The 20,762-nt window shown below is 44.0% G+C and overlaps 4 protein-coding genes and 1 long non-coding RNA gene across 5 annotated transcripts; 4 read left to right on the forward strand and 1 right to left on the reverse strand.

The window, feature by feature from the left end:
• Positions 1 to 11: 11 nt before the first annotated feature.
• LOC144405480 (uncharacterized) lies at positions 12 to 2,766 on the reverse strand. The gene is made up of 6 exons (XM_078098904.1): positions 2,466 to 2,766; positions 910 to 963; positions 487 to 576; positions 274 to 318; positions 100 to 144; positions 12 to 26 (listed from the first exon to the last, which is right to left on the reverse strand). The coding sequence occupies exons 1-6, from the start codon at positions 2,535 to 2,537 to the stop codon at positions 12 to 14; spliced, it is 321 nt and encodes a 106-aa protein (XP_077955030.1). The 5' UTR covers positions 2,538 to 2,766.
• A 484-nt stretch (positions 2,767 to 3,250) lies between these two features.
• Positions 3,251 to 6,521, forward strand: LOC144405481 (uncharacterized). The gene is made up of 6 exons (XM_078098905.1): positions 3,251 to 3,264; positions 4,859 to 4,993; positions 5,209 to 5,253; positions 5,771 to 5,887; positions 6,302 to 6,367; positions 6,482 to 6,521. Exons 1-6 carry the CDS (start codon positions 3,251 to 3,253, stop codon positions 6,519 to 6,521), a joined length of 417 nt encoding a protein of 138 aa, XP_077955031.1.
• Positions 6,522 to 7,170: 649 nt separating this feature from the next.
• On the forward strand, positions 7,171 to 9,785 carry LOC144405482 (uncharacterized). The gene is made up of 9 exons (XM_078098906.1): positions 7,171 to 7,206; positions 7,298 to 7,381; positions 7,467 to 7,511; positions 7,589 to 7,660; positions 7,737 to 7,781; positions 7,869 to 7,922; positions 8,311 to 8,368; positions 9,331 to 9,435; positions 9,601 to 9,785. The coding sequence occupies exons 4-9, from the start codon at positions 7,604 to 7,606 to the stop codon at positions 9,783 to 9,785; spliced, it is 504 nt and encodes a 167-aa protein (XP_077955032.1). The 5' UTR covers positions 7,171 to 7,206; positions 7,298 to 7,381; positions 7,467 to 7,511; positions 7,589 to 7,603.
• Positions 9,786 to 10,018: 233 nt separating this feature from the next.
• On the forward strand, positions 10,019 to 10,649 carry LOC144405452 (uncharacterized). Its single transcript, XR_013467049.1, has 3 exons — positions 10,019 to 10,110; positions 10,308 to 10,459; positions 10,575 to 10,649. It is a non-coding gene; the product is annotated as an uncharacterized LOC144405452 (long non-coding RNA).
• Positions 10,650 to 11,800: 1,151 nt separating this feature from the next.
• On the forward strand, positions 11,801 to 20,753 carry LOC120816318 (uncharacterized). Its single transcript, XM_078098907.1, has 25 exons — positions 11,801 to 11,861; positions 12,374 to 12,480; positions 12,586 to 12,769; positions 12,848 to 12,919; positions 13,113 to 13,220; positions 13,354 to 13,572; positions 13,723 to 13,887; positions 14,017 to 14,184; positions 14,285 to 14,428; positions 15,063 to 15,173; positions 15,302 to 15,480; positions 15,773 to 15,836; positions 16,206 to 16,277; positions 16,487 to 16,591; positions 16,971 to 17,078; positions 17,208 to 17,279; positions 17,488 to 17,616; positions 17,717 to 17,824; positions 17,928 to 18,083; positions 18,171 to 18,278; positions 18,550 to 18,669; positions 18,814 to 18,930; positions 19,222 to 19,410; positions 19,521 to 19,804; positions 19,895 to 20,753. The coding sequence occupies exons 1-25, from the start codon at positions 11,801 to 11,803 to the stop codon at positions 20,153 to 20,155; spliced, it is 3,411 nt and encodes a 1,136-aa protein (XP_077955033.1). The 3' UTR covers positions 20,156 to 20,753.
• Positions 20,754 to 20,762: the final 9 nt, after the last annotated feature.

Here is a 20,762-nt window from a genome sequence, read left to right on the forward strand (position 1 = left end):
ATCAGTAGAAGTTAAAAAAGTAACATCTACAAACAAATGCAGGGATATGAAAGAACATAATACCTAATAACAGATTGATGAGAGCGTAAGATAACTCACCGGTAAGCCGTAAGACCCAGCGAGTCCTTCTTTACCCTCATAGCCCTGTAATGGCAGCAACAAAACCAGCATTTACAGAGTGGACCACTGTGTTTTAACTTTGTCTTCCCACACTAAGACCAGATTAAAACAACACCAAAGAAGACACACGCTTTGATATCAGAGTCAGGTTACCGAATCGCCTTTGGCCCCGTCCGGTCCATCAGGCCCAGTGCTGCCCTGTCAAAAGATAGAAACCTATAATTAATCTCACAACCAAACGGGATGTCTACGTGCACAGTGAAAATGTGTGATTTGACACAGTCGACAGGGAATTTGAGTCAAGGTTGAATTGGAGGACATACATATTACAGAGAGGAAACCACAAGAGGCAGGAAGAAATTCTACCTTTGGTCCCAAAGGACCAGAATGGCCATATGATCCACGACGGCCCTCTGGCCCTGGGAGGCCTTGAATTCCTTTAAAGCCTTTCTCTCCCTGTGAGTAAATGTGACAACAGAAGAGAGAGAGAGAGAGAGAGAGAGAGAGAGAGAGAGAGAGACAGAGAGAGAGAAAAGTTTCAGATCATGGTTGAAAAAATAGGCCTTTACTACTAGGTTTACAAAAAGTAAAAAACTTTTCTGTAGACCACTGCTGAGCTGCATTCGATTGAAAAGGTTTCATGTGTTCTGCTCTCTCTGCTTGGAGCTCACAACAGGTTGATAAATAAATGAAGACCATGTCCCGGCAAGAATTGGGAAAAGGTCAGATTAGATAATATAGCCACATCAAATAATAACAGTAAACCCCAGCAATAGATGATCCACTCACCCTGTCGCCTTTCACTCCTGCACAGTGGCACCTGGATCTTCCATTGCACACGCACTAAAAAATAAATTGTAAGAGAGTTCAATGTGTATTGTGTAGATGTCCAACTAATTTAATTTGATGTCCTTTCCAAGAGGGCGGCACGGTGGTGAGGTGGTTAGCACTGTTGCCTCACAGCAAGAAGGTCCTGGGGTCGTCTTCGCCCAGTGGCCTTTCTGTGTGGAGTCTGCATGTTCTCCCCGTGTCTGCGTGGGTTCTCTCCGGGTTCTCCCGCTTCCTCCCACAGTCCAAAGACATGCTCTGGGGATCAGGGTTATTAGGGACTCTAAATTGCCCGTAGATGTGTGGATGTGAGTGTGAATGGTTGTATGTCTCTGTTTTAGGCTGGGGTGAACCCTGTCTATCGCCTGAAGTTGGCTGGGATGGACTCCAGCCCCCCCCGCGACCCTGTGTGCAGGATAAGCGGTTTGCAGATGGATGGATGTACGGATCCTTTTAAAGAGCATTGGTTCCCAAATATCATTTGGGAAGAAAACCGTGCTTCCCTATAACCCATGTCACTTATATCAACCATTAGCCTACTGGGGAAACTGAGTCAAGTTTAATGCTCTATATTCCACACTAGGGACCTCACAACAGCTTTGTAACGACAATTTACAGTCCAACAACGCTCTCTGCTGATTGGAGGGGTCCAAAGTGTTGCGCAATCAACTAAAACCCTCACAGGCGTTGATCGATTGTTAATTCATAACTACTAAGCACAGTGAAGAGAGTTTACTTTGGGAGGATTTGTGGAGGATTCATGGAAGCAACTTGCTAAAAGTTCATAATTCTCCACTGTTAAAGTCTCACACTTCCTAGAGTGGAATTTAGGTTCAGAGAAGCTAAATTGCAAACCACGTCCTGTTTCTCTCGAGGACATTCCATTAAAAGGCCAACATAGCAAAGTGAAGTGAATTCTATACACAATGAAGTAAATGTGCAAACAGACTGCAAAACGAAAACGTGCATCTCTTCAGCATAAGAGATGTAAGCACAGACACCACAAACAGATGGCAGCCTTGTTTATGAAAGTTAAGGAATCACTCCCATGTTTTACACAACAGGAAACACGCAGGGAACATACTGTTACAGAATGGTGCTGCTCTCCTATAAACAGCCATTTAGTGGATTTTTATGTGGGACATTGGAGAGCTTCATAAAAAGAAAGTTAAAGTTCTACCAAAGAGCATTACTCAAAAGAAATTAAATGTGTCCAAAGCATTGCTGAAAAACGACAGGTTGAAACAGTTACGTTAAAAGCTGAGTGGTGAAGACACTGCTAGATTCTAGATTCTCTTAACAAAGCTCACCAGTAGATGTTCACAAACCAACAATTGTTGCTCGGCAACTAATCAGTCCCTGCAGTCTAATGAGAATAAAATCACTAATACAGGAAAATCACTGAAACAAATACCCATTACATTTGAATTACTATTCAGGTAGGCGGCTATGCTGTTTGCTAAATCAAATAACTCATCATAAAATTAGAGTGAAAAAACAACAACTAGACATCTTACATTTTTGGCCCCAGTGCCCATCAGCATCCCAGCAAAGAGGATGAGAAGAACTCCAAGCATTGGCCTTCCCATGGTTCTGTTCTCCAGTTACCGCAGACACCGCAAAAAGGCTTGAATGTCTTTTTTTTTTCTCTGCCGTCCTCCTCAGCAACACACATCCCCTGCTGTACTGCGGGTGATGTCAGGTCATGGATTCAGTTCATTTGAAATTCTCCCATCTGGGTGCTTTGATAGCCAGGACGTAGAGAGAGAACCTGTTTAGCTCGGTGCTGAGAAGGGAGGTGGTCTAAGCTCCGTGTTGCGGCCCACGCCAGTCATCGTCCTTCTCCTCGTCTCATCCCCCAAAAAACAGTGGCAGTCACTCTTGACTGGTTGTTTTCCACTGATACGGAGGCCGGAGATTAGCCTGAATCTTGTCGGAGGTCAACCCTGTCTGGGATTGACCGGAGCGGTTCAGAAATTGGGAATTTTGGGTGAGAAGTTTGTTTTGTTGAACGTTGTTTTTTGTGCAGGATTGGCTGCGTTCTGTAGACTACATGGGGTGTTTGCTTTAATGCTTAAATGATATAACCTGGGTGGGAGTAGAATATTTCGATTTTTAGAACAATTGCAGGGACTATATTTTACTTAACCATCACATAATACCGACTCTCCTAACGCTCTCAGGTGCCTTTGGTGTTTCGTGCTTCCTTTTATCCACTACAGGGGGCAGCACTGAGGCAAATATTCAGCTGTTGAGCAGACCCATGCGATGAGAGATGGGATTCTCGGTTACTCTTGTAACTATGTGCCCTCTCAGGTGAGTCTCACTGCATGAATATTAAGAATATTAAGAAGTACTAGCAACAAGAGCAATGTTACACGCATACAATCCTAGCTTTGTATCTGCAACAGTACTCTATTTCTATACAATGTAGAATAATATGATATCGAAAGACACATTTTTTTTCTTAATCCAAGTACTTGAAAAAAACCTCCATCGTGTATGCGCGTCCTGAGCTCTTGTAGTGTAAATATAAGGATGTAATTCATTTTCATGGCATCCACATCCCGTACTTTGTAAACCTTTCACCTCAGGACAAACATACTTATTGCTTGTTTACTCAGATATTCAACACTTCTGCATACTTGCCTTCCAATGCGTAGATGCTGTATAAAAACAGACCTCCACTACACATACACACCTACACGTACACACACACACGTACACACACACACACACACACACACACACACACACACACACACACACACACGGTGTCCCTTGCAGTGGGACCACTTAAATAAAAACCTTATTTCTAGCTTTCCGTCTCTAAGCTAAAGTGCAACAATGTATCAAGTGGACTTTAATTTGATGAATACATGAATTCTGGGATGTTTGTATTTCCACTTCAGCTGCGCACAAATCCGGTATGGATTTGTCATCTTCTGTATGAAGCAGTTAATCAAAAGCATCTAGTAGCCGCAGCTAAATGACACTAGAGTTAACCTATTACTATTATTACTGTTACGTTAACAGGTGGATCCTTGTCCTGGTCCTCTTTGTGCAGCAGCTCAATGCAGTAAGGCCTCTCTTCATAAGTCTTCATTACACACACATTTAGATGCATACACAATATCACTACTATGACAACCTTTAAATCGAAAATACCTTTTATTATAGTACTGCATATAAAATCACATCATGGCTGTACTACACATTCGCATTGCTGAAAACAACTTTTTCTTTCCTACCAAGGTCACACTGCTCATTATTTACCCAAGTGATGGATTTGTTTAAAGCTTTCTAATCAGGACTGTCCTGTCTCCCCAGGGAAATGTGTTGATTCTCAAGTCTTACTTCAAAGGTGTACAATATTCTGGAATGTCAGAAATGTCCAAAACACAACATTAACTGATGCTCTGCCAGGGAACTGCTCAGAAACATGCAGGGCCTCTCAGTCTCTTTCTGTTGAATGCAATGTATGTTTTTGTTGTTTCAGGGGGGCATCGAAGGCCCATGTCAGGGCAGAAACTGCTCAGTTTGTCAGTGTCTTCCTGCTAAAGGTGCACGGGTATGAAATTACTTTTTCTTTTCCTGAAAATGAGGCTAATTACTCTCACATTTGTAAGGTTGGTGCTATGAATTGTATTTGATTATTTTAATTAGAAAAAAATTAAACTACAGGAAATGTTCTCATTTAGAACTTACTAAAGGACTTACATGTGTAATTTAGGAAACTAAAATGATTAGTAAAACAACATTTTGATATTGTAAAACATCGATTTTATAAAAAAACAACACTAAATTGTTGGTTGTGAATAGAGAGATAAATCATCAATAAAAAAAAGATAAAATCTTAACCCTAAAGACGCAACTCAAAGTTCTTTATGAATGGCTTTTCTCTTTTTAGGGAGGTCCAGGGAAGCCTGGCCAACCAAGCCCCCGAGGACCAGTGGGTCCAAGGGGATATGAAGGGTCACTTGGAGAGAAGGGCAGAAGGGGAGCAGAAGGATCACATGGCCCAGAGGGGCCCAAAGGAGACCCCGTTAGTGTGCATACTCATGCTTTGTGTGTGTTTTATGATAGAAACAGTTGAAAGCAAGACAGATACTGCACAAAAGTAAATCTAATAATCAAAATAAGTGTATTATTTGACTATGGATGTGTAAATCTGCCAGCAATAAAGAAAAAAGAAAGGTTGGGGTTGTTAGTGAATACGTCAAAATAGCCCTGCAATGAACATTTTTATTTTCATTTCAGGGCAGGAATGGTGTTCCTGGTTTTCCTGGTCATGATGGCTTACAAGTAAGTAAACCGATGCTGTTGAAAATGTCTATAAATCAGAGAGAGACGAAGGCGGATCAAAATGAAAACAATAATCCCCTAGAGTTGTGTACATTTTTCCTACATAAGGCATTTAGAGTAGATCCCTGATACACAGATATCAGACAGTTTTACAATTGTTGATATGTTATTCCAAACTGTATAACTGCCCAGTGCACACATGTTATATACAGTTGGTGACTGCACAGTAAACAGTGCAGTGATTTGAAGCCTGCGTCTGGTGTTCCCTCTAGTGGCCGCATCATGGCTCTCTGGAGATGGTTCTTGTTGTGCAGCAGTGCAGAACAGTTTTTTGTTTAGTAAAAAGCACAACCAGCATGTAGTTATGGAATATTAAATGAAACTATAGGAGGACGTGAAGGCTGTAAGGCTGTTTTCCTCTTTTGACACAAAGCATCAGAGAAGTTGTAAATATAGCCTCAAACACATCGCAATTAAATGTCACCACAATAGTTAATAGCTGTACTTAATTCTACAGGGCCACCCTGGAGCAGGCGGTGAGCCCGGTGTGCCGGGGCTGGATGGCTGTAATGGGACCAGGGGTCGGCCAGGAGTTTGGGGTTTTCCTGGTTTGGATGGTCTCCATGGACCGCCGGTGAGTGGAGCTCCTGCTCTGATGTTTCTGTTAGTCGTTACTCAGTCAGTCGTGCCACCTTCAAATGTCCCTTTCCAGCCTTTTGGCAAAACTAAAGCATAGGGGATTTATTCTTGTTTGATAGTTCCACCGTGCAAGACTGATGTAGAACGACAGGATTCATATTCTGTGGCCAATCATGAAACATTGTGACATTCAAATAACACAAAACAGATGCAAGCTATAGATATTGTAGGGAATAACCAACTGAATAATAAACAGTACTGGATTCTCAACGGAAATTCATCAGGGTTTTGGGACTATGTCAACTATTGAAAACTATGTTTTATATAGAATGCTGTATCGGCTCCTTTCACTGTGCTATGTTATTTTCTAATGGGTGGAATGCAAACATGTATGGTGTCTTCTCATCAGGGATCACAAGGACCTAAAGGAATTAAAGGAGAGCCCATGTACGGGGTTACCCTTCCAGGGCTTCCGGTAAGTCCTTTCTGGGGAGGACTGTCAACCCAATTTCTGTCCATCCGGATTTATACTGCTTTATAGTTTAAAGTAGCTGTAAACTCTCATCTTTTTTTTAATTTCATCTTACAGGGGAATCGTGGACAAGTTGGACAACCTGGTTCACCTGTGAGTTTTCTTTTCTTATTCCGACAGTAAATCGGTATTCCTGCATCTAATATTGAGCTGAAAGGTGAATTGAGGCTTGATTGTTTTGAACATTGTCAAAAGCTTCCTGGCACTTGGTTGACCACACAAACTTAGCCGTGACCTTGAGCAAGTCCGTTTTGAGGCTACGACAAAAGGAAATATTACTTCCTTTAAGTACCATTTACTTCCTTTAACACAGTGTTTCTTTTTTTTTTAACTCAGGGTAGACAAGGAGTAACTGGGCTAAAAGGTGACATAGGCCTTCCTGGCCTTCTGGGACCTGAGGTGAAAAAGTCTTTATTTTGTATTATTATTATTATATAGTTTTTATTGTACATACATTGTTGAGCAATATATGGGATATGTTCATGATCTACATGAAAAAAAAATGCTTACAGTATGTTAACCTGGATCCTTTTTAGGGATTGGAAGGACCTAAAGGTGTGAGAGGAGAACCAGTAAGTCAAAGCACTTTGCCAGTGATGAAAGAATGTCCTCCACACACACACACAACACACACACACACACACACACACACACACACACACACACACACACACACACACACACACACACACACACACACACACACACAGAACCGTACTAATCTTTTTGTTGCTGTGTAGGGGGACCCGGGAGGATCACTAGCAGGAACCAAAGGTGACGATGTAAGAAACCACTTTGGCTGTGTCTGTGTGAAGGTTCATGGGCGTCTTTACAACCAACAAACGTTTTCAGCCCCTTAATACCTTATTGCAGGGTGACCAAGGCCCACCTGGCCCACAAGGACTGGAAGAAGTCAAAGAATTCCCTCCAGACTTTCTTCCACCCAAAGGCCACAAGGTGAAGGAAAAGTTTATTTGTTTATTTGTAACTAGTGCATTGAACTGTATGAAGACAAACAGGTATTTTCTTTTTTTCTTCTCAGGGAGACCGAGGTGTTCCTGGACCATGTGGACCGAAGGGTGTAAGCGTGAGTTTTATCCTGTATATAAGCACACTGGTAGGCCCAGGAGAAAGGTATTTTATCTGCATTTTCTTCCTTGTCAGGGTGGTAGAGGAGACATGTACATCCAAGCAACAAAAGGAGAGCAAGGAATAGTTGGTTTTCCTGGAGTCGAGGTACTGTAGGTGACTTAACTCAGACTGCATCACTGATGTAGACAAACCGTATTGACCCTGCTGTTTCCATCTCTAGGGTCTTCAAGGATATCCTGGTAAAGATGGACCTCCAGGACCTGAGGTACACCAGTGACATCTGAGATCCAAGCTTTCCTGTATGTTATTATACAGAGAGTTTTTGAGGCTCAATACATAGATGTATTTTCAGGGTTTGCATGGAGGGAAAGGATTTCCAGGTCTCATTGGAAGAAACGGACCAAAGGTGAGAATAAGCACCAAATCAAAAGGGCATCACAGTTTGAACAAAGCTTCTATCAGTTGCAAACAGACGCCACTTATCTGTACAAACAAATGAGCCATTGTAATTCAAGTGCAAAGTGAAACTTGGAGGAAAATTAAAAAGACATATTTTTATTGATGAAACGGATCCATAGTCTCCTGCAGGGAAGACTGTAGCTCGCAATTTTGCCATACGTTATCTGCCTCCCTCTAGTAGTGGCCCAATGGGAAAAATGGAATTATTGGTTGAGAACTGCCATTTCTGATCGTACTTTGCATTTTTCTATATATTATCTATACAAAATGTACACATTGACATTTTGTACACAATCATTGACATTTTTCTCCATCGCTGTGTTTGCACCCAACAGGGTTACCCAGGAGATCCAGGTCCCGCTGGTCCTCTCAACACTAGAAGTTACGTTAGAGGTGAGACCACAGCAGCAGCCCCACTAGCTTTATCGGAATAGTGATGTTATAATGACTGGATTTAAAGGTCAACAGTTTACAATCTTAGATGTGCTATTTTGGCCAATGTTACTACAGAACATTTGCACAACAATTCTCATCGCTGTCTTTGCAGAGATGTTGGACCTACGCTCCATCTCTCTGGAAAGTACTTTATAGTCCAGTAGGGTTTTTACGGGACATACTGTATCATGCAAAACACGTTTAGTTTTTGCTGGGTGCCCAGTTATGAAACTCAGTTCAGCGAGCAATTTGAATTTGGCTCCCCTTAATATGTTACATGCAGCTTATAAAAACATATCGCTTCTCATCGAAGCGTCGTCATTTGCAATGTTTTTTCAGGGCTTAAAGAAACTAATGGTAAAGGAGGTAATTTTGCAGACTGAATACAGGTTTATTCAGACAATTATTTTGAAACATTATCAATTAAGTAAACATATTTCAGTAGAAAACTAAAATACAAATTTAGAAGTTATGTTAGAGGTGAGATCACAGCAGCAGCCTCACTAGGTTTATCGGAATAGTGATGTTATAATGACATTATTTCTGGATTTAAAGGTAAACAGTTTACTATCTTAGATGTGCTATTTTGGCCTAAAATACAAAACTAAAATACAAATTTAAGACTGAAAATGAGTATGATATGACCATGATAAATTTTCGTGCATTTTAGTATAAAAAACAAACCCACTGGAGTGTCGAAATGTTCACAGCAGTGGTTAACTTGTAAGGTGTTAGCCACAACAGATAAAATCATTGAGCTGTAAAACATGTATCAACTATAGAAATGTTTCCTCCACTTTTTATCTGCATGTATTTTACAGTCATATTTTCAACAAAATATTGCTAAATAACTATAATTAGTGTGTGAAAAGGATCAGGCATTACTGACTTTTTCATGGCCCTATGTCTGTATGAGTTAGGTGTTCAAGGTGACCGAGGGTATCCTGGAACTCCTGGACCTCAAGGTGACTCTGGGTACATGGGCATGCATGGTCCTCCTGGCCCACCAGGGTTAACAATACCAGGTCAGAGTTGGTCATATTCAACTTTCACGTCACTGCTGGCTTTATGTATTACATATCTATGAGTTTAACATTCACTTTGATCAGGATTTGACCAACAGCTAGACAATCAGCCAGGCTTGATTCTACCTTTGTTGAATTTTCAATTTGTCTCACACACCTTCGTAGGAGAGCCTGGTCGGCCTGGTCCACGAGGGCCCCTTGGTCTGAAGGGATTCAAAGGAGAGAAAGGGAGGTATAACAACTTTGAAGATCTGTTTCCGGGAGTAAAGGGACCTAAAGGACACCTCGGACCTAAAGGTGTCACTGGTCTCCCAGGTCCTCCAGGTATAATATTACTTCCTTCATATTAGACCAAATAGTTTCTTATATGTGTTAGTTAATTTTACAAATATAATTTGATTGTTTGAATGTTCATTACTTGCTAATGGGCTTGTGTCTGTCTTGCTGGGTATGGCACCTTCTTGGTCAGGATGTGGAGGTGATTTCTCAATGACTTACTTCTAATGTCAATAAATTCATGCACTAAAATCAATTTCTGAATTTCTAATTTATGTCGTTCAATATTTGTTGCTGGCTGATCCATAGATTACTACTGTGAGCCTGGAAACCCAGGAGACCCTGGTGATGTGGGACCCAAAGGATCTCCTGGAAACCAAGGGGTCATGGGAATTAAAGGTGATGTGTGCCAATTCATAAGCACAAGAGTTAATCCCACAAGCAGAGGTTGTGTTTAAAATTTAAAAACTAGTATAGTAGGAATATACTGGAAGATATGTTGTATAGTAATAGATACGGTATATAAGGTACAGTGTTAGAATATGCTGCATCGTATTTTACATATTTATATTATTTTTAACGTGTCTGTCTTCCAGGTTGTCCAGGGGAATGTAATTGTAGGTCTGCTGGTGGAAGCGAAGGCCCCCCTGGTCCTACTGGTTATCCAGGACATCCAGGGTTACCTGGAACTCAAGGACATAAAGGGGACCCAGGGCTCAAAGGATTAGATGGTCCAAAAGGACCACATGTAATGACCGCGGGACTCTAAAAAACTAACAGTTTACAATTTCTTGAACATGTATAAATATAAAGAAGGAGACTTTTTAAAAACATTTTTTATCTGACATTGTGTTTTTGTTCAGGGTTTTCAAGGAATTCCTGGAAGTAAAGGACAAAGGGGTCAAAAGGGTGAATCCTTCTCGGTAGATGCTCCGGGTAAGCACCAACATCAAACCTGTACCTTAAAAAGGATTATTATACAAGAAAAGGAGAATATATGTTTTACATGTTTGGATATTCAGCTATACAGCAGATGGCAGAATTCAAGTCAAGATTTATTTGTTTATTTTATAACTATATCAGGATCGGGGTAGGTAGGACCCAGACTCAGAGTTTGAAAACAAAAAGACTATAATCATCAAAATCCAAATCAAAAATGCCAAGGGGGCAAAAACGCAAGCGGGGACCAGGAACAAGACACTAAGACAGGCAGTCAGTCGCCCAGGGAGCCTTTGTGGATCGGCCCAGAGGGCAGTCAGGAGTCTGGCTCGGGGGCGCCAACTCGAGGACATGGGGCGCCGGCTGCAGGACACAAGGCCCCGGCTGCAGGTCACGGGGCGCCGGGCTGCGAGGTGCCGGTTGCAGGACACGGGCCGCCGGGCTCGGGGGCGCCGGCTGCAGGACACCGGGTGCCGGGCTCGGGGGCGCCAGCTGCAGGTGACGGGAAGCCGGGCTCGGGGGTGCCGGATACAGGTGACGGGAAGCCGGGCTCGGGGGCGCTGGATGCAGGTCACGGGGAGCCGGGCCCGACCGCGTTGGCTGCTAGTCACAGGGGCGTGGTCCCGAGTCATGCCAGAACCCCCCCCTCAAGCGACGGATTCCAGACGGACCTCAGAACACCAAAGGGGGGGTGGGAGAGGACCACGGGATGGGAGGGAGGAGGCCTAACTCGGGGAGTGGGGACTGGAGGCGTCGTGTGCGTGAGTCGGGGAGCCGGTATTGGCGCAGTCGGGGGCAGGGTCAGGCGTTGTGGAGCCGGGACTGGCCGAGTTGGGGGCAGGAGTCGTGGAGCCGGTACTGGCGGAGTCAGGGACACGAATCGTGGAGCCAGGACTGGCGGAGTCGGAGGCTTGAGTCGTGGAGCCGTAATCGGCGGCGCTGGCAGGGACGTTAGTCGTGGAGCCGGATCGGGAGGTTGCTGCAGCCCAGTGCGGAAGGAAGTGCTTTGCAGCCCAGCGGGGTCAAGAGGTCGCTGCGGCCCAGCGGGGAAGGTGATGCGGTGCGGCCCACCGGGATCGGGAGGTCCCCGCGGCCCAGCGCGGACGGTGTACATGCCGTGGCCCTCCCCGGGCCAAACCGGTTCCCCATAATGGGTTCTGGAGACCAAACTCCAAAGTCCGTCTATGGTCACGTAATTTTGTCAGGAACGGGTAGGTGGAGGCAGGACTCAAACGCAGACTTGGAAACAAAAAGGGACTTTAATAGTCAAAATCAAAATCAAAATGCCAAGGGACAAAAACGCAGGCAGGGACCAGGAACTCACAAGACATTCAGGGAATGACAAGCTGGCATAACATGAATACATTCAGTAATGACGCAACAAGGGCAAGAGACACGCAAATACACTGGGAAGGTGCAGGTGATTGGACACAGGTGGAAACAATCATGGACACGGCAGACAATCACAGGGGATGACAGGACAAGGCAGGAAGTAAAGTTCACCCAGGAGCACCAGAGGCATGAAACAAGAAATGAAATAAAACAAGACGTAAACCCAAACCTTGACAGCTAAAACATTAGCTTGAAACAAAAAGTTGATTTGTCTGTTGATAATGTTGTGCTTTTTGTCAAATATGATATCGGCTCTAAACATAGCTGTACTATGGGTTATTAAACAATAATTAATAGCCTATTATCTTCTGTTATTTTTTGTTGTTGAAAGGTGCTAAAGGTAACAAGGGAGTGCCTGGACGTCCTGGTCCTCCTGGAGAAGCGGGTAGACCAGGACGTGATGGCTCCTCTGGACCTGTGGGGGAACATGGACCTCCAGTAAGAGTGTATATTTTAAGTTATATACACATAATTTATGGAATAGAAAAACATATTCCACCTGTTTGGTTTTGCAAAATATTTCATCAAGTAATGTTTTTGCAGGGTGCTGGATATGTAGGATTACCTGGTCCCAAAGGTTATCCTGGTGTTGCTGGACCAAAAGGGTCTCAAGGCCTTATCGGCCCCCCAGGTCCTGGTGTTCAAGGTCCGAAGGGTCAGTCTGGACCCAAAGGTTATCAGGGACTTCCTGGCCCCTCAGGCGTTCCTGGTCGAACAGGCCCTCCAGGTCAGAGACTTGGTTGAATTCAGAGATTTACACAACATAGCGTATCATGGGCAAAAATTGTTGTATTTGTGTCACAAGGTGAAACTGGGGAATGCTGTCATGACGATGAGAATGGATCACCTGGTCCGAAGGGAGAGCCAGGCTTACCGGGTAAGTTTTATAGTCAGATGTCACAGAGTAATATCTTTATAAAACATCATCACTGCTTCAAGGCACTGTCAGTTCTGGGATTACTTGCTAAAAATATAATAATTGATGGCTTGAATTATTGCATTATAAGGTATATTTCATGAAAGAAACCAGATTTTTGACCCCCGAAACAACAAACTTTGACCGCTTATAGGGTTTCCAGGGGAGCCAGGAAGAGATGGTCCTATGGGAGCTTTGGGAGCAATGGGATCGAAAGGCATGAAAGGCGATGACAGTAGAACTGGAGGGATTGGACTGCTTGGTAACAACTCACAATTGTTGTCAAATTTAAATCATCATCTTTGACCAGTGGGCCAAGATTTAAGGATCATCGGGGAATGCGTCTGTTAATCATTAATTATACAGAAACTGTAGATCTGTCCTATTTGTAAAAGGCCCTCCAGGATTAAATGGGGATCAAGGGGACCCTGGTCCTGGAGGAATTAGCCAGGATGGCCCTCCAGGTCTTCCTGGGTTGCCAGGACTTCAAGGTAGGAAGGGTGATCCAGGAGATGTCCTCTTTGCAAGGCCAGGTGCTACCGGCCTACCTGGCCGCCCTGGGGCTCGTGGACCTAGTGGACTCCGGGGAATTCCTGGAAATCCAGGGCCTCAAGGTACGTTTTTTTCATATTAGGGTGAACAAGAACAAACCACTCAGCAGCCATGGCAACCTAAAGCACTGAATTAAACTTACTTAAGTTGCAGTACACCTCCCATTCTGTCCAAATTGGAAATAATTGACCAATTCTGCCTTTTAATAACAGGCGCACAAGGCCAGCCTGGGCAACCTGGTTGGAAAGGACAGCCAGGTGACAATGGTGTTCCTGGAAACACTGGTCCCCGTGGTCCACCCTGCACTTTATGTGACCTGAGAGGACCTTCAGGCCCCTCAGGCCCCCAAGGAAACCCTGGCCAGAGGGGAGTATCAGGTGGGCATATAGTAACAGCAAGCAAAATTGTGTCGCATTAACTCATCTCAATGAATGTCCCTTCAAAAAGTAGAGATTTATTTCTGATAATATTGATGAATTTGTTTTCATTATCATGTTGTTGCATAGGCCACTCTGGGCAGAAGGGATTTCAAGGTGCTGCAGGTCCACCTGGTCATGGGCAAAGTGGTCCACAAGGTTTTCCTGGCCCCCCTGGTTTTCCAGGCCCAGCTGGACCAAGAGGCCCCGCTGGTGCCTCAGGAGATCTTGGGGCCGATGGCTGGCCAGGACAGAAAGGTGAACTAGATCTACAAGTCTAAAAATTATCAACAATGCTTCATGCCGTTAAAGTAATCTTTCCTGATTGGAATAAAGCTTTTCCTTACAATTCATCTAGGTGAAAGGGGGGACCTAGGCAAGAATGGGAAGATAGGTTTACCAGGTCGTCCTGGACCTGCAGGACCCAGAGGTAGACAAGGAGAAAGAGGCTTTGATGGTCGCCCTGGTGGTACTGGACCCCAAGGACAGCCCGGTAATAAGGGTAAGTCCATGTATGCATACCAAAACTATAATGACGCATGGTGCAGACAGCACACAGTCCAGGAAATTATCTCTAATCATGATGTGGAACTATTATGTGCGAGTCTCAGGCCAGTCTACCTACCCCAAGAGTTCAGTAATATCATCATTTGTTTTGTTTATGTTACAAATGGCAGTGCCTCAAGGTCTGCGGCACAGGTGGCAGACAACTAAAGGGCACTCCAAACACCCCAATTTTCATCATGGGAGAAAATTGCAATTTAAACACCACATTGCCAAGTTTATCGACAAGTGTTATGTTAATGTAAAACATGCCTACACAGCCATAGCTAAACCACCCCTGTTTAACTGTAATCATAACGCTGTCCAAGGTATACAGCCCTGTAGAGCAGTACACCTGGTTAAATCCTTTAATGCATGGACAAGGCAATAGTGGAAAACCTCTGGGCCAGGAACTCTAAAAAAACACGGAACTCCATGAAAACAGCCACCAATATGAAACCCACAAAAAAACCTTGTTATTGCATGTATACATGTTATAAACTGGCTAAGAAGTGGCAAAAGATAAGGATGAATTACAATGATGTTTTAGGTAGGTTAATAAGTATTTCATCTCAACTCTGTGGCCCATCCAGGTATGATTGGTCAACCAGGATCAAGAGGACTTTCCATGTTAGTAAATGTAACAAAAGGCGCATCAGGACTTCCAGGAAGGAAGGGGCAATCAGGAGAAAAAGGATCTGCAGGCAATGAAGCTGTCACTTTCCTCACATTCCTTTAAAAAAAAAGATGATCCTAATGACTTAACTACACATGCTTACAATAGATTATGATTAATAGCACAGGACTACCAAATTTATTTTTCCACCTATAGGCTCAAAGGGCCCAAGGGGTGCGCTAGGTGATTCGGGGCCTGATGGACCGCCTGGTTCGTCAGGGTTTAAAGGCCGCCCAGGTGCTCCAGGCAGGGCAGGAACACCTGGACCTCCTGGGATCCAAGGGATCAAAGGTTTCCCTGGTTCAAGGGGATATCCTGGACATGCTGGCGATCTGGTACACAACGACCGAAATTTATTGTCTTCATAAATTTGGAGATGGCTTGTCTCTGTCTTTCCAATGGATACCCAAATGGAATGGAACAGTCTCTAAAGCAGAGCCATTATGCGCCATGTCGTGTTTTGTGAGGACAACAGCATTGATTAGGTTAAAGGATTGACCTAGGCTGCTTACTTAATATATGTATCATACATTATACATACAGTATGGGAAAAGCGTAACAAAACGTAAAAGTAATTATTATGATCAAGTAATGTAGATAGTTTGACTATGTTGATATCTGTTAAAGGGAGATCGAGGGCCATGGGGGGAAATTGGTATCCCAGGGTTACCAGGATTTCCAGGAGCCAAGGGTGAGTCAAAAATATATTAATACATAATGATTAAATGATTAAAGAGAAAGACTAATTACAAAATATATTGCCTTAAGTCTTTTGGTAACCAACCTTTAAGGCAGTAGCACCAAGTTATTGAATGCTGTGCCTGCACCCCTAAAATTTGCTGAGAGTATGATTTTGTTTAAAAATCGGCTCAAGACACACCTGTTAAGACTGCCATTTGGGAAATACCATTGCTCATAACCCTGTTTCTATTGATCTTAAATGTTTATGTTTAGCCCTTGTATGTCACATTGTGTAATATATGTGTTATCTCCTGTCACGCTATTTAGGACTTTGTGAAAATAAATCTATGAATACATTTTACTTACAAATGGGTTCCAGGTGATCCAGGAAGATCTTATGGAAAAACTGGTCTACCTGGACCAAAAGGATTGCCAGGAGATGATGCACCCAGTGAGTTTAAACTAATGCAGGATTTGAATCTCAGAAATTACAGAAGTTAAGTGATGAGAATAGACTTGAGAATGAGAATAGAGAATTCATTTTTAGTTAAGTTTGTCTTGAGGATGTCCGTCATTGTCCAAGACTGCAGTATGTACAATACTGTAAGCGGATGTGAAATGGAAAATTCATTCCTATCCACAAATAATTTCCTCGACCAGCCAGCAGGTGTCCAGGAGATCCAGGGGACCCAGGACTCAAGGGATGGTCAGGACAGCCCGGACAGCGAGGGATGAACGGGGAACCGGGAAGACTAGGAAGACCAGGTGATTTCCACTTACCAAGAAAACTTATGTACTGCAGTATTTGACAATGAATGATGCTTTTGTTCTCAAAGGTGTTTCTTATGTGTTAGTTAACCTGACAATTGTAAATCTTCAGAGAGAAAATAAAATAAAACAATAGGCTTAAAAAACATTGTGGTAGTAACTAAAATCGTTTGTTCTCACATAATGTGAAGCTAACTTTTAGACATATGACAATTAGACATAGAGGTATGTAACGCGCCAACCGATGGCAGTGAAGGAGTGCTCTAGTTCATGGCGTATCCAACTTTTCTTTCAGACACCAAAACAGGATGTAGTATGAAGCCTGGGCTGATATAGATGTGTTGGTTTGAGCTGTTTTATGTATGCGTCTCTACAGGTTTCCTTGGACCTCGTGGCCCATCGGGTCGTCCAGGTTTTCCGGGTGTTCCAGGCGATCGTGGAGGTCCGGGACCCACGGGCCCGCCCGGCCAATATGGGCCTTCAGGTACGAATATAATGTCAGGGAACAGGCATTATATGTTGTAAAATGTATTTGTATTGACTCTCTGTTTCAATGGGACTCTAAGAAGTGTCTTTTAATAATCTAACAACATTATACTTGCACTGTGAATAGGTCCATCTGGATCACCGGGTCTGGATGGATTGGATGGGCTTAGAGGTCCAAAAGGGATAAAAGGAACAAGTGGTAAGAAGGGGGATCATTTTTAATTTGTCTGTGTACCATTGATGTTGACGCAGTATTGAGTCCATTACAGCTTTTAGTTAAATCAAAAAACATTGTGTAAGAATTAGTGAACTAATTAGGGTCGTTTTCTTAGCCAGGACTCATTGGAGCATAAGATGTTAAGCTATTTTACTATTGAAACTTTAGTTTAGTTATTTATTACTTTAAGGCACAGGTACACCTGGCCTTCCGGGACCAGATGGTTTTCCTGGAGTCAAAGGTCTCATGGGTCAGCAAGGACCTCCAGGGGATATTTTTCCTGGGCACAAGGGCCACAGGGGTCCACCGGGCTCAACAGGTATCATACTTTTTATAACCAATGACATCTGTCCTTTCTGCTGGGGGTGAAGAGACACAACATATCCAACTTTTCTTTATTTACTCCCCTTATCTTCAAGGATTTCCAGGTGAACCTGGTGAACATGGGGACTCTGGCAGAGCACTCTGCCAGTGTTCACCTGGACCTAACGGAGACCAAGGATATGAAGGTCTTCCGGGACCCTCAGGTGTGTATGCGTGCCTATTTACATTCTGCCTGGATATTTAACTGGACATCTGTGCCTTTTTGATCTATTTGCCCTCAATTAGAATTTTTCTTTGGGTTCTAAGGACCTCCTGGCGAGCCAGGCCCTCCAGGCAGCAGCATTTTCACCAAAGGAGAGCCCGGTCCAGTTGGCCTTCCAGGATTACCAGGTCGTAAGGGAAACGGGGGCCCCCCGGGGCCTCCTGGGTCTCAGGGTTACCCAGGCTTTGACGGACCAAAAGGTGCATTAGAATCACAGACCGCCACCACCAGTATTTACAGTGCTGCCATACATTTTAGTCACTCTAAATGTTGTTGGACTTTCACAGGTGATAGAGGGCCTGCTGGTTCTACTGGTCCCCCAGGATCCAAAGGCCAGATCGGGGTCCCCGGGCCTTTGGGCCGTAAGGGAGTAACAGGCCCAGCTGGAGAAACAGGTGAGGGGCAGTGATAGAGGTAAACCTATAGCTCTGTGCCACTATGTCACCCATAGTGAAGGCTTTTTCGCATTAAATAGAAGATACAGTTTTGCGCACAGACATCTGTACAGATAAAACATAAAACCTTTGAGTGTTGTGTTTCTAAGAACTTTGTCATTAGAGTGAGTTAGTTAGTGTCTTAAGATTCTTTACCTTTTTCTTTCACTTTATTCAACATTATTGAGTACTATTTTACACAGTACATCCGGTAAACCAACCAATTTTCCAGGTGCAAATGGTGCTCCTGGTGATTATTCCCCTCAAGAGACCCCTGGACCCCCAGGACCACGGGGTCCCTCTGGACCTGTGGGATTCCCTGGGGACAGGGGTCCTCCTGGGACTCCAGGACGTAAAGGCAAGAGTTTATATATTCTCAGCATATGTATATGTATTCCCATGTCTGTATTGGAATGAAGCTGTGTTGTATGTTTTCATCCCCCCTTGTCTGAATGTGAATATGTTTGTCCTTGATTGTTTGTATTGTGTGTTCCAGGACAGAAGGGCCACACAGGGTTTGTGGGTGTCCCTGGCAAACCGGGTCCTGCTGGTCGTAATGGTCCTGTTGGAGACGCAGGAGATCCTGGTCAGCTCGGATTTGGTGGACCTCAAGGTAAACAATCAGATGCAGCCATTTAATAAGCAGAGACTTAACACCTAACTTGGGACTAGTTGATAGGATTGTGAGTGAAATATATTAGTTATATACAAAGAAACAGACTAAAGTGATAACTGCCGGTTCCCATCCAAAAACACTTGTCTAGTGTGACTAGTTTTGACTAGTCAAAGGTTTGGACACATTTTCTCATTCGAGAAAGTGTGTTCAAGCTTTGGACTGGTAATGTATCGCAAATGTATAGTTATCATCCTGTCACCCGCTTGTTCAACCCCATCCATCCTCCAGGTCTCCCAGGTCCACCCGGTGATCCAGGTAACCCCGGCCAAGGGGAGACGTTAAGGTCAGGCTACTTGTTGGTAATCCACAGTCAATCAGTTCAGGTGCCACAGTGTCCTGAAGGCACCAGTCTGCTTTGGGTGGGCTACAGTTTGGTCTACTTGGAGGGACAAGAGAAGGCTCACACTCAAGATCTAGGTATGAGTCAGCTTTAAGTGCATCTTTGTTGGAATTTAATTCATGCATTAGCCCTCTTTTACTCTCTCTGCCTCTCCCCCTGTCTCTTATTTTACTTCCTCCACCTGTAGGCCAGGCTGGTTCTTGCCTCCCAGTTTTCTCCACCATGCCTTTCTCGTACTGCAACAAAGGCGCCTGTCACTACTCTACTCGCAACGACAAGTCCTACTGGCTCTCCACCACTGCTCCCATACCCATGATGCCCCTGTTTGGCCAGGAGATTAGCTATCACATCAGCCGCTGTGTGGTGTGTGAGACAGTTTCTTCTGCAGTGGCTTTTCACAGCCAGGATTTCAAAGTCCCCGCATGCCCACCTGGCTGGAGGAGTCTGTGGACGGGCTACTCTTTCCTCCTGGTGAGTCTCATAGAAAGCTAAAGTGTGTGCACGAAATATACAGGCTGTGTTATTACCTGATGTCTACCCTGCTGCACTTTTTCCCCACAGCACACAGGGGCAGGTGATGAGGGGGGCGGCCAGTCTCTGGCTTCTTCCGGAAGCTGCCTCAAGGATTTCCGAACTCACCCCGTCATAGAGTGCCAGGGTGCACGCGGCTCTTGTCACTACTTTGCCAACATCTATAGTTTTTGGCTGACCACCGTCAGCGAGACGGAGCAGTTTGTCACCCAGAGGTCTGGCACCATCAAGGCCGCTGAGCGGCAGCGTCGAAAGGCCAGTCAGTGTCACGTCTGCCTCAGGGAACAATAAAAGGCGCTCCTTTTGCTTTTAGTTAATAATTTTATTTACAGTTTTTCCTGTTTCTAAACAGTTTCTGACGACCCCTCAGAGTAATAGATTATAAATGATTGTAGTGTGTTTGGCTACCAGGGGGTTCTGTGGGGGTTTCACAGAGACAAAGTACAAGTTGCTGGTCAGTAATGCAACTTTATTTTGGAACTGGCAGCAGTAATTGTACTCTTAGTGTTAGGCCTCCTCGTCTGCCTTTTTCCTCTGCCGGATCGCCACTACTGCTTATGTAGACAGGGAGACAAACAATTCATGCAATTGGATGCAGCTGAGGGAAATTACACCTCCACCACCATTACCTGAGCCACTACTCTATTCTGTCCTCTCTGCAGCGAGCCAAACCACGCCAGCCACCACAATGAATTACCGCAAAGAAAATGCGTCTTAGCATTTATATGGTGTTACCTTTATGTGATACCATGTTGCTGCCACTCTGTCCCTTCTCTGGCACTATTCAACTAGGTGCTATTTCTAAAATCATATAGTTGATCATGATGCTAGACTACTTGAAGATTTTGTAACAATACATTGTCAAACTTGGATAAATACTTTAAAATCATTCTTTCTT

Source organism: Gasterosteus aculeatus, chromosome 3 (genome assembly GCF_964276395.1).
Source record: "Gasterosteus aculeatus chromosome 3, fGasAcu3.hap1.1, whole genome shotgun sequence".
NCBI lineage: Eukaryota > Metazoa > Chordata > Actinopteri > Perciformes > Gasterosteidae > Gasterosteus > Gasterosteus aculeatus.

Bases quoted from the DNA above. Each gene is read 5' to 3' on its own strand.
- LOC144405480 (XM_078098904.1), bottom strand. From the start codon at position 2,537: ATGGGAAGGCCAATGCTTGGAGTTCTTCTCATCCTCTTTGCTGGGATG. The intron at 964-2,465 runs GTAAGATGTCTA...TTTATTTTTTAG, and splicing joins TGGGCACTGGGGCCAAAAAT to TGCGTGTGCAATGGAAGATC. The intron at 577-909 runs GTGAGTGGATCA...ATTTACTCACAG, and splicing joins CAGGAGTGAAAGGCGACAGG to GGAGAGAAAGGCTTTAAAGG.
- LOC144405481 (XM_078098905.1), top strand. The intron at 4,994-5,208 runs GTTAGTGTGCAT...TTTTCATTTCAG, and splicing joins AGGGGCCCAAAGGAGACCCC to GGCAGGAATGGTGTTCCTGG. The intron at 5,888-6,301 runs GTGAGTGGAGCT...TCTTCTCATCAG, and splicing joins ATGGTCTCCATGGACCGCCG to GGATCACAAGGACCTAAAGG.
- LOC144405482 (XM_078098906.1), top strand. From the start codon at position 7,604: ATGTACATCCAAGCAACAAAAGGAGAGCAAGGAATAGTTGGTTTTCCT. The intron at 7,923-8,310 runs GTGAGAATAAGC...TGCACCCAACAG, and splicing joins TTGGAAGAAACGGACCAAAG to GGTTACCCAGGAGATCCAGG. The intron at 8,369-9,330 runs GTGAGACCACAG...TGTATGAGTTAG, and splicing joins CACTAGAAGTTACGTTAGAG to GTGTTCAAGGTGACCGAGGG.
- LOC120816318 (XM_078098907.1), top strand. From the start codon at position 11,801: ATGGGTTCTGGAGACCAAACTCCAAAGTCCGTCTATGGTCACGTAATT. The intron at 11,862-12,373 runs GTAGGTGGAGGC...TGTTGTTGAAAG, and splicing joins CGTAATTTTGTCAGGAACGG to GTGCTAAAGGTAACAAGGGA. The intron at 15,174-15,301 runs GCAATGAAGCTG...TTCCACCTATAG, and splicing joins AGGAGAAAAAGGATCTGCAG to GCTCAAAGGGCCCAAGGGGT.